Source organism: Solanum dulcamara, chromosome 2 (genome assembly GCF_947179165.1).
Source record: "Solanum dulcamara chromosome 2, daSolDulc1.2, whole genome shotgun sequence".
Lineage (NCBI taxonomy): Eukaryota > Viridiplantae > Streptophyta > Magnoliopsida > Solanales > Solanaceae > Solanum > Solanum dulcamara.
This window is the reverse complement of record NC_077238.1, coordinates 1,163,586-1,178,948: the sequence shown is the minus strand read 5'-3', so window position 1 is coordinate 1,178,948 and position 15,363 is coordinate 1,163,586. Positions and strand designations below refer to the sequence as shown.

At 35.8% G+C, this 15,363-nt stretch overlaps 2 protein-coding genes across 2 annotated transcripts; one reads left to right on the top strand and one right to left on the bottom strand.

The window, feature by feature from the left end:
• Positions 1-1,149: 1,149 nt before the first annotated feature.
• Positions 1,150-9,234, bottom strand: LOC129879902 (origin of replication complex subunit 4). The gene is made up of 16 exons (XM_055953636.1): positions 8,954-9,234; positions 7,399-7,489; positions 7,181-7,237; positions 7,040-7,087; positions 5,894-5,944; positions 5,767-5,810; positions 5,413-5,476; positions 5,244-5,330; positions 4,845-4,936; positions 4,684-4,765; positions 3,317-3,402; positions 3,098-3,207; positions 2,447-2,539; positions 2,305-2,369; positions 2,073-2,216; positions 1,150-1,412 (listed from the first exon to the last, which is right to left on the bottom strand). The coding sequence occupies exons 1-16, from the start codon at positions 9,061-9,063 to the stop codon at positions 1,389-1,391; spliced, it is 1,248 nt and encodes a 415-aa protein (XP_055809611.1). The 5' UTR covers positions 9,064-9,234; the 3' UTR covers positions 1,150-1,388.
• Positions 9,235-9,659: 425 nt separating this feature from the next.
• LOC129879901 (sec-independent protein translocase protein TATC, chloroplastic) lies at positions 9,660-15,351 on the top strand. Its single transcript, XM_055953635.1, has 4 exons — positions 9,660-10,070; positions 12,621-12,928; positions 13,975-14,265; positions 14,886-15,351. Exons 1-4 carry the CDS (start codon positions 9,824-9,826, stop codon positions 15,093-15,095), a joined length of 1,056 nt encoding a protein of 351 aa, XP_055809610.1. The 5' UTR covers positions 9,660-9,823; the 3' UTR covers positions 15,096-15,351.
• The last annotated feature ends 12 nt before the right edge of the window (positions 15,352-15,363 follow it).

The window sequence follows — 15,363 nt, the reverse complement described above, 5'->3', positions numbered from 1 at the left end:
AGACACTTTTTTAAGCCCATCCAAACGGGCTCTAGGTTGCAATGATTGGTTCAAATTGGGTTGGGTTAATTGAGATTTATTTAGGTCCGTATGGGGCTGAAATCTACTGAATCGGATCGGACCGATTTGATTTACTGATTCTGTATTTGATGGAATTTTACTAGATTTATCAATACCAATCTATCAACACTCCAAATTGACTTGTACGGATTCGGTTTATTATATAACTCATTCCAACCCTTCTCTTTATATGTGGGTCATGGTATGTGAGTAAATCAAGTCTATTCAATTTCGATCCATTTCTGTATGTGATGGAATGTACTCAATTGGTATTGGTCCATTGACACCCAATGGACCTATACGAATCCAGTTTCTTAGACAACTCATTCCAATCCCGCTTCTTCTATGTGGGTCAATATGGTATGGGCGAAAATCAGGTCGATTTGATTCGATTCTGTGTCAGCTCGAGTCGTTAGACATTCTTGGATTCAACTACATTTTTTGGAATATTTTCCTTACTATAGTTTCTCACCAACATGAATATCAGATAACTCTGTTCAATATAATTGTATATATAGATCGACTACTTCATCATGCATCTGTTATGTTCAATCAATACAAGTATCGAGTAATTATATACATCCAGACTTGGATATATACTTACTCACACAAAATATTTATACCAAATGAATTTAATTTACTATAATTAATCATGGCTAAGTGATAGAGGTGTACCGTGTATGTACAACAACAATAACATAATAAAATTTGTATAAAAAATTATATATTTTTTTACCTCTATTGAATATATACATGATACTTTATGATTCTCAATTTTCAATAAACTTTATGGACGGTTAGAAAACACCTTTGGGCATAGAAAATGAGTAAATAAGTAACAACACCTTCTATAAATATTATCATCATTTAACTATAATTAAATTGATATATATTTTTACCTCAATTTATTACTTAACCATGATATAATTCGCAGTGGAAATCAGTTTAAATCAAAAAGAGCTACCTCAGCCTAGTTTAGTGTTAATAATTGACTGATTGTAGCCTGTAGAAATGTAGATTATATAATTGAAGTATTGAACACTAATGAGAAATATTACTAGAGATTCAATAAAAAAATTACAATTATAAAAATAATACCTGATTTATTTTGACAATTTCACTAACTTAACATTGTAAATATCAACAAGATGCCACAGTTCAAACTGTAATGCTACTAGTTCTATTACAACAACCAAAAAAAACAACATTGAAAAATGTGGCATAATATGGAAATTGTATAATTCTTTTGTATTAAAATTACTCTAATCTTACAAAAAAAATCTGATGGAATAATACAACATATGAGGCTTTGACTTCACACTCCATGGTCAAAGTAGTTTATGAAGAATAGCCTGCAAATGAGGAAAAACTAATTAGTATTGAAACTCACCGGGTCAACTAATTGAGATTCTCATCGAGAATGGCTCATTGAAAGGGTGAAGCGTTCCTTAACAAGAATAAATGAGTATATGCCCAAGGAATAATAAGAACAAATAACAGAAATGAGTAAGTAAAAAGGAAAAAAAATTGACTTGTCAATGTTTTAATCAATAAGCCATGAGAGGCGGAACCAAAATTTGAACTTTACAGGTTCTAAATTCTAGGATAGCGACCATCAAGTTTTCTTGACTGGGTTTTGAGTTAAATTTTTGTACATATTTAGTGGATTTCTTAATACAAATTCATATAGAGCTTGGACTAAAGCTATTGAGTTCAGAGTACACAGTCTTCTAGCTCCGCCGCCGCAAACCAGGAATTTTTTATGCATATGCAATAAAAGTTGAATAAGATTTATGCGATACTAGATAATTTTTCTCTGCTTGTTTATACTGACTGACTGAAAAGTGTGTTTATTGCTATCAACATGCAAACTTTACACCTAACTTTGTGGGATAAGAGGTTGTTTCTGATAGACCTTTGGATGTGTTTATTACTATCATGATATTGATATCCGCAACCACCCAAATGTATATCAGACTAAAAGAATATAGTTATTCCTGAAAGTAACTTACTGGGCAGGAACGGTATGATTTCAGTCCCTGATGTAGTTCATGTGATGAGACCAAAAGCCTCACCGGACGAAACTCAACAGATTGGCTGTGCCCTCTGTTGTCAACCAAGGAGATCAATTGGCGTTGTAAAAGATGTTCAAATGCCTGAAAGGAGTGTAAATATTTGTCAGTTTTCCTTTAAAGATCCAAAGTTGGATGTTCGATGGATAATTTGCACTAGTGTTATACACACCCGGAGGCATACATTCCGTGCATAATAGTCTGTTGTTTGGAATGAATCATGTACGGCTTTATACTCTGAAAGGCAGGATAACATGGTCAGTCACACAGGAATCATACTACTAACATAAGAAGGGATCATGTAGTAGTCAAACCTTTCATTACTGAATTGAAGTTAGTCGTCTCTTGCTCTTTGACTTCCAACCTCCTCAAGCAAACAAGTATATATAGCTCTAAAATGGAGCAATCTGCATCAACAATTCAAAAATCGTGTTGTTTTCAGTTTGATTCATCTTGGTGGTGGCCTAGTTGTGCAGGATATCCATCTTTGTGAGTGCCTCACACCATATATAAAATGGTTTGTGCGTGACTCACACCATATCTCCAAAAATATCTACAGTCAGTTGGGGTTTAAGTGCAAATAAAGCGCCGGTCTTAGTGAAGAAAGGTGTAGCTGGAGAAAAAATACAAATATGTTGTGTAGTTCACGACATAATTATAAGCATGAATAGCAAATACATGGACAAAGAATTATGATAAAGTGAAATATCAATTGTTCAACATCGCCTCTTCAGGATTACGCTCATTGGAAGGAAAAGTATGCATTAGAGACTTGATGGAGACCCTGAAGTGCCTGCTAAGCAAGACGAAGGGCTCAACATGTTTTGCGCCTCATTTGGGCTTAGGCACGCCTTTGACAGCGCTGGTCACTATGTCTAAGACTATTGTGTCAAAAAGAGAAGAAGAGAGAGAGGATATGGGAATAGCTAAAGAAGCTAGTGAACAAAGAATACAAAATGTCATACCTTGCAAGGCTTCTAACTTGGGTTGCCGTTGAATACTTGATACTGCTGTTTTAAAGTTATCAAGTGATAAAACTCCAGATTTCATATCCATATGGCACACAGAAGAAAACCTAATGGTAATTACCATACGATGAGTTCTACTTTCAAAAAATCGAATAGATGTTTGATACAGCGACTGTGAATGCATCAATTAGGTAATTCAAGGATAGTTAGACTTACAGAAATCTCAATAGATGGTTAAAAGTTGAATCAGAATTGCATAATGACTCAATGATGTCTTTAAATTTGTCATCTGACAAAGTATTCTAATAAATGTTAAGGATAACTTGATATTTGCTAGCAAAAACCAATCACAATTCGTCAACTTTGGTGCTTGTTTTATTATCCAACCAAAAAGAGAGGTTTCCAAAAGGAAACGAACTATTTTAAACTTTGGTTGACAAGAGAAAGACAAGTATTTGGAGAACCTCACTAGGCTTAGCACAAATGAGTAGTTACCACTGTCATAAAGGATACTCTATACTTTTTTTAAAAATAATCGTGGTGTCCGGGCCAACTTGAGCACGCCTCGACTAATTCCACGGCTACCTGTTACCTCCCACCACCACACATATTGGATAACTCTATTCACCAAGGCTTAGACATATGGGAAGAAACTACCTAGTGTTTTTGACTCCACTCAAATTTGAACCCGCTTCATTGACCATTAAGTTACATCCTTGGGTGCAAGGATAAGATGCGGGAAGTGAGGTGGTTTGAGCATGTGAAGAGGAGATGTGCAGATGACCTAATAAGAAGGTAGGAGAAGTTCGCCATAGCAGGCTTAGGGAGGGATAGGGGTAGGCCTAAGAAATATTAGGGTGAGATGATTAGGCAGGACATAGTACACCTTCGGCTCACCGAGTACATGACCCTTGATAGGAGGCTGTAGAGGTCGAGAATTAAGGTAGAAAGTTAGTAGGTAATAGGGCGTATTGCTTTCACATTCACAGAATTTAGTATTATTCTTGTATTTTCGTATTCTTAGATTTTTATTCCAGACTGTTATTTTATTAGCCTCGATTATTGTATTATCTTCTTGTTATTTCAGCTTGTTGATGTTGCCTATTTTACATCTTTCTTTGAGTTGAGGATCTATCGAAGACATCTCTCTACCTTCTCAAGGTAAGGGTAAAGGTTCCTTAATGAAGTAAGCCGAAGTATCTAAAGGGCTGCCTCTACCTTGAAGACAGATTGAAGCTCTATCTTTCAAACTTCCACGAATTGCATAGTATCATAAATGGTGATCCCAGAAATTACCCAGCCCCCAGGAGAGTTTATAAACAAAGACAACTCTTTGGTCTCATCCTCGAGACTGAGATATACCATAAGACCAATAAGTTGATTCAAAAGCTCGGTACTAAACCCTAGTCTGCATACACTCTACCCTCTCCAAACTCCACTTTTGGGATTACACTGGGTTTGTTGTTGATTGTACTCTATATTCTTGTCGATTCCTCTCTCTTTTCAACTTTTCCTGGTCTTTTGGGATATTTCACTTTGATTCATTCCTTGACAATGAAAAGAGTAACGAGTGAAAAGGATACAAGAAGCTTTTTGTTATAAGCAGCTACATATTGGGGAGGAAGGCTTGACTCTGTTGGCAGTAGTAAAGCGTGCTGCAAAATTCTGATATACAGATTGTCAGTATAGATAAAATTTCTTGCAGGCAGTAAATCAGGAACCAAGGCATGCAATGAGAAGTTACTTTTGCAAGTCTTCTTGCGAAGGGGGTAGAAACAACAGCTTTCTATGCGAGAAACGAGACCTTACTCTCTTCTCTAAGAGTTGATCAGCATCCTGCACAACACAAGTTTCAGCTTCTCCAATGTGACTTGCTATATGTAGTCAATGTGCATTAATGACAAGACACTATCTCAGGAATTAGGGAATCTCCTGAAGTTAATCTTGTTCATAAGCAATTCAAAACGAGATAATATATTTTTTAGAAAGAAAAAAGAAAACGAGCATGCTCATTTGATTTTCAAGTCCCAAATACCAAAACAATCAGGACATAATGATGCTGAGGAATGCATAGTTCATAGAGAAATAGAACACGAGACAAAAATACTAAAGATAATACTTAAGATGATGCCAAGGGACATACCAATCTGCAACTCACACCAATGACAACAGCTTGCGAAGTTACTGACTGCATTGCATCTAGCAAGCTATAGAGTAATCGTTGTTTACCCTGAAAATTGCAGATACATTCAGCCCTGAAAACTTGACATATTTTTTCATATTTTTCTTCATACTCTACATGAGAATCTTACCTGTGTAAAAAGGTCAAACTCATCCAACACAAATATAATAGTTTTATGTGCCAATCCGCACTCCCTGATGAGAAATTACAGTATAATAAGCACATGCACCAGGAGAACAAAAAACGAGTAATGTTCTCTGTGAAGATCATATAATTTAGACATTCCAGACACCAAGGAAAAAGTCTCTTCTCTTTTGGCGATACGTTGGCAATAATGCAACAACAACAACAACAACAACATACCCAGTGAAATCCCACTAGGTGGGATCTGGGAAGGGTAGAGTGTACGCAGACCTTACCACTACCTCATAGAGGTAGAGAGGCAATAATGCAAAGAAAGAAATTACAAGTCATATAGACTCACCTTAACATGGCTATCACAAACTGGGAATTATCGTCAAACGATGCCTGTTAAAGGAAATACATGATGACTGTTTGATGCCTTTGGTTAAAATGTAAAATGGAAATCATAATCAGAATGGATGCAGTACCATCTTTGAGAAGATTAATTGATTTTCTATGCACAATTGCCTTGCTATCTCCTGCAAGATAAAATAACAATATCAAACGAAGGATACAAAGGTCAAGGACAGCATTATGAACACATATCTACAAGAACAAATACGTAATACCTTTTGTTCGAAGAGGTACATGTTTTAACTTTTCCAAGGAAGATAAAATAGTTAAACCAAAAGTAGAAGAAGATGCATGTGAATCTGGTATTAAGTGCATTTATACTTGAATATTTTGATAATATCGGCATACCTTACATGTCCTATTGGAAAGTGAACTCTTGCTTAATCAATTCCTAGCTTACAATCTATAAGAAAAGCAAAGGAAGTGATAATTTAAACACAAAAGTTTCAATTGTCTATGGTCTTTCTCTCTTCTTAATGGTTGACTGTTTGAAACCTTCTAAACAGTTGTCCTATAAACTCTGCCATCTGCATTCCGCTCAACTATTCTGCTATAACTTTTTTTGTTTTTGATGACAGAGAAATCTATCTGGGCCAACCTATAGTACCAACTACAAATTTTGTAACTCGGGGATAATGGGTCTACCCCTCTATCCTTCTCCACTAAAATACTAGGCTTAGTTCGCATAACGCAGAGCTCGAACCTGTGACCTAAGTCACAACTCTCTCAACCTTTGCTACTTGAACCAAACCAAGAGGGCTACTATTCGGCTACGATTTCTGCTTTGAAATTGAGAATTCAAAAAATCTTTTGTTATCAGGCAAACAGTTTCATTTCATAAAATCATAAGGACAAAGTCGGCAGTATGCAAGAAGTATACCAAAAAGTAAAGAACCTACAAAAAAATCCCAGAACTACATGGGTGAACCAAAAGTCTTATAGTATTTCTCTAGTTGATCTCTTTCTATCTTAGATGGTAACACAAGCCATCACTTTTTCCTAATGTCGGATGGTTCAGTGAAAAATCATGTAGTCTTGGCAAATTGTCTTTTGAAAGTGGATAAGTATGAATAAGATGATACATTAATTAACTGATTGCCTCTAGGTAAGAACACATGAAAAGGCTTAAATGCTTTAGATATTAAACAAAAGTTCCAGCAGTCATATGAATCCACACTGCATTATAAGTATAAACTCTTGTAGTGAAATTGAATTCCAACCTTCAAAGCAAAATTGTCCTCGCTGTGTAAGAGTCCATTCAGTTTAATCTGTAATCAACATAGCATTTACGGTCAATAAATTAGTGACATTTATTTTTGTTCAGAAATATGTCACTGCCAAATCATATACTAAATCAATACCACACAGATCGTGTCTGGATATTCTTGCAGTAAACCCTTGATAACCATCTCTAAAGTCTGGCATAAACAATACATCACAAGTCAATTATCAATCAAGTTTACTTATTTAGCCTAATAATGAAATGAAAAGACAAAAATAGAACAACGAGAAGAGGGCAAAGAAAAATGGAATTCGTGCAAAAGCTCAGCAAAATAAAACAAATAAAACTCTAACTGACCGCAACTTTTCCACAACCACGAGGGCCAAGAAGTAGAGCTGAGTTGTTACATGCTTCAGTTACTGAACTTGACATTATGTACTTCAATTTGCTGAAAAGAAAGGAGCTAAACGCAATTACACATAAAGGGTCGTGAAGAAATTCTCTAAAAATTACTTGGCTATTTGGGATTACAAAAAAATGAAACAACATTCAATTTGGAGTGGAAAAATCTAGAAAAGATGAGTAAAAATGGGATCTTTTTTTAATATGTAGTTGCTATCTGAGGAATCAGAGAAAATGATGAAGATGCTAAACAACAACAACATACCTAGTGTCCAACAAGTGGTGTCTAGGGAGGGTAGAGCATTCCAGACCTTACCCCTACTTCGTAGACATAGAGAGGTTGTTTCTGATAGACCATTAACTTACATAAAGCATGCTAAACAGTTTGAAAAAGGGATACAACTATGAGAGCAAGAACAACAACGAAATAATGCAAAATGGAGAGCATTACACAACAGACATAAGAAAGAACACTAACAACAACAAAATAATACAATAATCAGAGCACAAAAAACACCGGTGACAGACAAAATCAACAAACAAGAAACTACAGGAATAGTGCTAATACTACTGAAAGAAGCAAGGTCCAAGTATGGCCATCAAGCCTATCCCACAGGAAAGAAAGAGATCGCTCAGCTATCAACTAAACTTCTATCCTAATCCGTGACCTCCAAACTCTTCTATCTAAGTTCATGTACTTGATAAGCTCAAGATGTCTCAATTATGTTTCGGGAAAGATCCGACGCCATAAAATACAGTCAAAATTGAAGTAAGTCGCTCTGCTTCAACCAGATCCCAAAATACGAAGTTCTCTTCTCCTTTCTTTCTCTTCTTTCTTTTTGATACTTGGTTGGCAGGGTCAATCCCATTCTACCGATGTGTACTTCTTTGGAACAGCTTTCCCGATCCCATCATACTCTTTACCTTTCTTCCCCTTTTTGGTATTTGCTATCTTGTGGTCCGGTCCCTTATTTTTAGGCTTACCACGTGGCTGATTCCTCTTGCGACGTCTGTTGGGAGGTAGCATCCAATAGATGTATCTACTAGGCCTTTCGTCGTGGAAGCAAATGGAAAAGCAAAAGCGGAAACAGCTAATAGATCACATCACTTTTGACATAGCACCCCAAGAGAACCTTTTAAAGAACTATTAGTACCCTTTACTTAAGAGATTACTTTCTTAGTAGTTGCTAAAGGCTTCTTTCTTCTATATCAGGAATATAGGTCAAAAGTGATCTTCAACTTGTCACTCAGCTATCAACTAAACTTCTATCCTAATCCGTGACCTCCAAACTCTTCTATCTAAGTTCATGTACTTGATAAGCTCAAGATGTCTCATGTAGAGTCTAATCACTTTCCCCAATACTTACTCGGCCTGTCTCTACCTTTACTAATAACCACCACTGCCAAAAACTACTTTGGCCATGTGGGATTAGAAAAAAAACAAAACAATTTAATTTGGGAAAAAGAATCTTGAAAAATGAGAATAAAAATGGGAGCCCTTTTTTCTCACCTGTAATTGCTATCTGGGGAATCAGAGAAAATGGTGAAAATAAAATTGGGATTGCAAAGCCTTGTTCTTAGCAGAACCTGAGCTTGTTCTGCTGGATTTTCAACACCCATTTTGCTGGATTTTCACAGAGATTTTGGGAGAGAAAAATGGTGGAGAAGAAAATTTGGCGGGAAAAAGAGGACCTGAGAGTGAAGGAACTTTTTGTGCTGCGACAAGAAATGCCCCTTGGATTGGGCCTGGGTCTTTTGTGAAGAGAAGGCGTGTTACTCAAAGAGGTTTTGGGCTGATTTAGCAGAATTTTTCACTATTTAGATCCTTTTTTTGAGAAACTATTTAATAAAGTAAATGAATTTTTTGAGTAAATTAAAAATCTTATGAGAAACATTATAACAGTTTATAAATTTTATAAAATATTATAGACCTCGTACTACATAACTACCTACCAACTAACCAGTCTATCATCATATCTTGCCACCTCAATAACTTTTTATTCAAAATCATGTCTTCAAAAGTGAGAGATAAATATTTCTATCAAATAGTTATTTGTTCTACCTCCACTTCTACTAAATTCAATCATGGTCAATTTTTTTCACCTTGACATATATACCCTTCTCTTTTGCTTGGCCAAACCATCTTAGTATCACTTATTTTTTATTTTATACCAATAATAGGTGAACATTATTTTTATTGAAATAAAATACTATGCAATTTATTATATTTTTAGGTTACGCCTGGATCTGAAGATATCTTTTGTCAAAGACCAGTAAGGACCAATCATCCCCTCAAGCCAAATTCAGACACCATTTTCTTCTGAAAAATATCACCACAAAACAAAACCAAATCAAAGAGGAAAAAAAAGCAAGAAAAGAGATGGGAAGTTCAAGTGCTCTCATCTCAAATCTTCACCTGACTCAAACTCACTGTTTCAAATGCTTAAATTCAAGAACTTCTCTGAATATCAACCCAACAAGGCCAAAATTGAATCTTTCTAGCAGAAAATACATCAAAAAGTTCAGTAGACTTGTTTGTTCTGCTGTTGAAGATTCCATAGAGAAACAGAGAGAAATTAGTGGAGCAAATGCTAGTAGTCTTGGTTCAGCTGTTGAAGATAGACCTGGTAAGAAATACACACAAAAGAGAAATACTCAGATGATTATTATATAAAAGATTGGGCTTTTAATGGTTTTCTTGAATTTTCTGATATTGGTATTTTGTATAAAGGTTTAACAATTAATTGGGTTGTTCCTTTAGGTAATTATGTTTCTTTATTGCTGGTTTTCTTGAGTTTCTGATGTGGTAGTTGGCATAAAAGTGTAACAGTTAACTGGTTGTTCCTTATGTTTCTTTATTTGCTGCAAGTGTTCTGAAAGGGCTTGTTTTATGATTTATTATGTAAAACATTGAACTTTTGATGATTTTCTTGAGTTTTCTGATATGGGTATTTTGTATAAAGTAACAGTTAATTGGGTTGTTCCTTTTAGCTAATTATGTTTCTTCATTTGCTGCAAATGTTCTGAAAGGGCTTGTTTTATGATTTTCCGTTGTCATATCTAATCATTCTTATGTATCATATGCGGAAACAGCCTCTCTACCTCTCACTACCTCGAGTCTCTACCTCCTCGAGTTAGTGGTAAGGTCTGCGTACGCGTTATCCTCCCCAGACCCCACTTAGTGAGATTCCACTAGGTATGTTGTTGTTGTTGTATCATAGAGATGATTGCTCTGATTGGTAATACTATAAAATGGAGATCTTGGAAAGATTTGGTTTTTGGGGTATGCTGAGCAAGAGTAATATTTGGTATATGCTTGTATTTTAGGAATCGAGTTAAGTAGTTGTATAAATTAATAATTAGGGCTATTGAACTTCAGATTTCTTATCCTTCCTATAACTTCAGTAGTAATCTGTGGTTATTAGTTGTAACTTGTTAGCTTGAGCTCTTTCAGCTAAGGTTAAGGTTTGTGTTTGAAAAGAAATCCTTTGATTGTAATTTTATATCTATTGAATAAAAAGGATTTCTTCTTAAGAAGCAAGTGCAAAGTGTAGTTATACCTTCACAAAAGGTTATGTTATGTAGTCTAGTCTTTTTTTCTTCCTCATAAAGTCTAGTCCATTTGAGGTAAGATTTGATGTTTGTATGGAGACAAATTCTTTCCATATTTATGGATTATGTTATTCTTTGCATAGTATATGGAGATCTCCACAACTTTCCTGTTAAACTTTATTAACCTTAAACCCTTTAATCCATTCCGCATCTATTGAAAATTTCAGCATCCTGCTTTAATGCTTACATCACTATCTGGAACTGAAAGGAGAAAGGGGATTTTCAGTCTCAAATCTCTAGTGGTTCTTAGAGTTCCTTCGACTGCGCTTTTTTCCCCAGCATAAAGAAAGTGTGGGAGGGTGTAGTTACAGAGTGCAAAAATTCAATTCATTTCAGTGTTCTGAGGAAGCCTAACAAGGTTTCTGCTTCATCTACATCAGTTGTGTTAAACCAGAAGGCTTAAAACTAAAAAGAGGCATCTGTACTTGAGTCGAACTATGTTTTCCTTTTCCAGAAAAGCCGTATTATTTCTTTCTATCCACAGTCCAGAGAAGTAGCTCCGGGGATAGTTGTTGATATACTGTATGCTGTTTTGTTGAGTCCCCTACCCCCTGAACCAGCACTGTAATAGCTTTTTGTAAAAGTTCCTTAAAGAATTCTTTTATTTCTTTCCTTCCATGTGTCCATGGGAGTGCCTGAGGGGTCATTCCCCTGTATTAATAGGGTTAACTAAATTGCTGATAGCAATACACATTTCTGTTTGTTGTTGACTCGAATATGATGCACCTTGTAAATTATTGAAATTGCTCCCCTTATCCTAAGTAAATTATGTGAGTATGCATATCTTTTTCTATGAAAGGGTGGGAAAATGTACATGTTCTTCACTTCTTTGTCATTTTATATAAACAGTTATCTTTTTTTAATCGTTTTGGAGAAGTAAATTCCCTAATGTAGCACTCCCTCTGTCCCAATTTTTGCGACACTCTTTCCTTTTTAGTCTATTCTGAAAAGAATGTCACCTTTCTATAATTAGAAACAACTTAGCTTTAGAATTTTCCTTTACCCTTACTGAAATGATTTATAGCCGCACAAATGTCTAAGGTTTGTTTTAGATTACAAGGTTCAAAAGTCCTCCTTTTCTTCTTAAACTTTGTGCCAATTCAAACAGTGCAACATAAATTGGGATGCAGAGAGTAATATGTATATATGTATGTTAATGCATTTTGGCAAGAGCAAATTGTATGTCGTGCCCAAGTGAGAATGTTTCATAGGGGGCAAGCAAGAGCAGATTGAACTGTCTAATGTCTGCTCAAAACGACTTCACATTCTCCTTTTCAGGAAAGAATCTGCACAAAATTGTTAGTTTACTAGTTCCCTTTCTTATACATACTTTACTTATTTTATGGGTGTACAGTCGTCTTTGCACTATTCAACACTTGTATGATGCAAGTCTCCAGAACAGCACCTTTATTGTACATAAAATTGTTCTTTTCTTTTATTCTCTTTCTTCATTGTGTTGTATTGGTGATTGTCCATGACTGCTAAAAAAAATTCATGTATTTAGATAGTGATAATGCATTTTTGATCAAGAAGATTGTAGTAATGCATTTATTTTTGAAATTCAGATGTCGGTGATGGCGCAAGCGAGGGTGTATTTAAGAACGGTGAATCAGATAGTGAAGGGAGTGGTGTTTATGATTTCCTTTACCCTAGTAAAGAGCTCCTACCAGATGATAAAGAGATGACTCTATTTGATCATTTGGAGGAGTTGCGTCAGAGACTCTTTGTGTCTGTTTTGGCCGTTGGTGCTGCTATAGTGGGATGTTTTGCCTTCTCAAAGGAACTTATCTTGATTCTTGAAGCCCCTGTTCTAGCACAAGGTGTTCGATTTTTGCAACTAGGTCCAGGAGAGTTCTTTTTCACTACTTTAAAGGTAAGAATGCATCTTTAGTTAAATCTCCTTTGCCACTCATTCCTAACCATTGAACTACGATGAACTTAATTTCGTAAAGTAGGTGGAGATGTCTCATGTTCAAGTCCTTTTTAAGGGTTAAAAGTTTGTTCTTTGTGCCTGATATCTGCCTTGTATCTTTGATTATGCTGAAACATGTACTTCCTTTTGGTTGAACCATAATTTCTTTTTGGGCCACTTCAAAATAATTGACATTTATTACGAGTATCTTACCTCCTATAGATTGTAAAAATTCAATTGTTCTCATTTCACACATCTTGACATCTAAAGAAACCAGCAAGTAATCTAATCAAGACCTGGAATTTTAAATCCACTTGCCTCTCAAAGTGCATTTTATCGCAATGTCAATATTTTCATCTTCAAAATCACATATGAGTCAGACAAATTGTTAAATTTAAAATGCAAGTAGTAGTTAATGTACCTATAAATGGATGCGGGTGTTCAGACAGCTTATGCCAAATATGTCAAAGAAATGGAAGTTGTGGAACACAGTGTTTTCCTTTGTCAAATCATCTGGACCAGTTGGCATACTAGTAATAGTAGTAAATGAATGCTGGTGTTGTTTAAAAAAGGAATCCAACTGGTCAGACTCGCTTAATTGAATGCTTTTAACTCACGGGACTTCTAGTACTGAAGTGCTCTCTCTCTCTCTCTCCCTCTCTCTCTCTCTCTCTCTCTCTCTCTTTCTCTCTCTCTCACACACACACACACACTAATCTTTTATTACTAAAGTATTAAGTTGGCATCTTCTGATTCTCAACTCTATATGTGTTTATTATTGGCTTAGCCTAAAAATATGTTTGTAATTGTTTGTAAGGGACTTGTCCTAAAATAGTTGCTTGCAAGCTAATGAACTATAAATGATTAACTAAAAAAGTTCAAACTTCAAATTAGAGTTGGTCGCAACGACATGATGTTTGTGTTGTTGGGATCAACTTTAGCATTAGAATTCTTACTACTATGACATGTTCAGTTTAGTAACTATGCTGTTCACACATTTGATGTAGGTCTCAGGATATAGTGGCCTTCTCTTAGGAGCTCCTGTGATTCTCTACGAGATTATAGCCTTTGTACTTCCTGGTTTAACAATGTCAGAAAGAAGATTCCTGGCACCAATTGTCCTTGGATCCTCTGTGCTTTTCTACGCTGGCATTGTTTTCTCACACTTGGTTCTCACTCCAGCAGCCTTGAATTTCTTTGTTAATTATGCAGAAGGGGCCGTTGAATCTTTTTGGTCCATTGATCAATACTTCGAATTTGTGCTCGTACTCATGTTCAGCACAGGATTGTCTTTCCAGGTTTGGCTTGCGCTGTTTTCTTTTCTGCATGAGTATATAAGAACATACTGCATGATAAACAGTTTAGTGGGAGGAAATTTAGTTTTTCAGTCTAGAGCTTCTCAAACCTTTGGCCATACTTCACTTTTGTGTTCTTGGTTGGCTTGACCTGTAATTAATGCTTGCTTAAAAGCACCTTGGCCATAATTAAACAATGTTTTGGGTTAAAATAGAAGCAAGTATACGAAATATGAAGCACCCAAAAGTGTGGCCTAGCAGCCAATGAAGTGAGTGAAAAATCATGGTTCAAAATTCAAATCCAATAGAGAGAAAAAATGTTAGGCGATTTCTTCTCATCTACCTTAGCTTTGATGGATAGAGTTACCTGGTACAAGTGCTGGTCGGAGGTAATAAGTACCCGGTGGAATAGAGGTGTGCGTAAACTGACTCAAGCACACCTGTTATGAATAATAAAAAGTGGGAATGATGTTTTTTAGCAGCGAAGCAGTTAAGATTATAGCAATGGTCTCTTAGTGAAAATATATGTGAATTCCCACTTTTGTATGATGTTGATCAGCATCCTCATGATTTCAAAATTGCTTTAATCCAATAGGCAACTCTATAATGCATCTCTTTTACAGGTTCCTGTCATTCAACTGCTTCTCGGACAAACTGGTCTTGTGTCGGGAGATCAAATGCTGTCGATTTGGAGATACGTGGTGGTAGGTGCTGTCGTTGCTGCTGCAGTGCTCACACCATCAACTGATCCCCTTACTCAAATGCTTCTAGCTGGGCCCCTTTTGGGTCTTTACTTGGGTGGTGCATGGATGGTTAAGCTTTCTGGGCGCTGAGCGATTTGCTCTTCTGTTCTTTGCATCAATATACCAAGAAGTAGTAGAATATGATCATGCATAGGAATCCAAGATTCATGTAGCATATAAAGGACATTTGAGTAGAGGATATATGATCTATTTTTTGAATATCACTTACTATTGTCACTGCCCAATGTGTATAATTAGGAGCTTAGCTGACACTCCATTCCCAAAGTCATTTTGTTGGATCTTTTCACTAATATTTGAAAGAAAATAGTTATGGGTTTGCATGATATTTTCTTTCTGG

What these genes read in the sequence shown, in the direction of transcription:
- LOC129879902 (XM_055953636.1), bottom strand. Translation starts at nt 9,063, where the DNA reads ATGGGTGTTGAAAATCCAGCAGAACAAGCTCAGGTTCTGCTAAGAACA. An exon ending in AACCATCTATTGAGATTTCT is followed by an intron (nt 3,208 to 3,316) that starts GTAAGTCTAACT and finishes AATTACCATTAG; the next exon opens with GTTTTCTTCTGTGTGCCATA. An exon ending in CACGGAATGTATGCCTCCGG is followed by an intron (nt 2,217 to 2,304) that starts GTGTGTATAACA and finishes CACTCCTTTCAG; the next exon opens with GCATTTGAACATCTTTTACA.
- LOC129879901 (XM_055953635.1), top strand. Translation starts at nt 9,824, where the DNA reads ATGGGAAGTTCAAGTGCTCTCATCTCAAATCTTCACCTGACTCAAACT. An exon ending in TCTTTTTCACTACTTTAAAG is followed by an intron (nt 12,929 to 13,974) that starts GTAAGAATGCAT and finishes CATTTGATGTAG; the next exon opens with GTCTCAGGATATAGTGGCCT. An exon ending in GCACAGGATTGTCTTTCCAG is followed by an intron (nt 14,266 to 14,885) that starts GTTTGGCTTGCG and finishes TCTCTTTTACAG; the next exon opens with GTTCCTGTCATTCAACTGCT.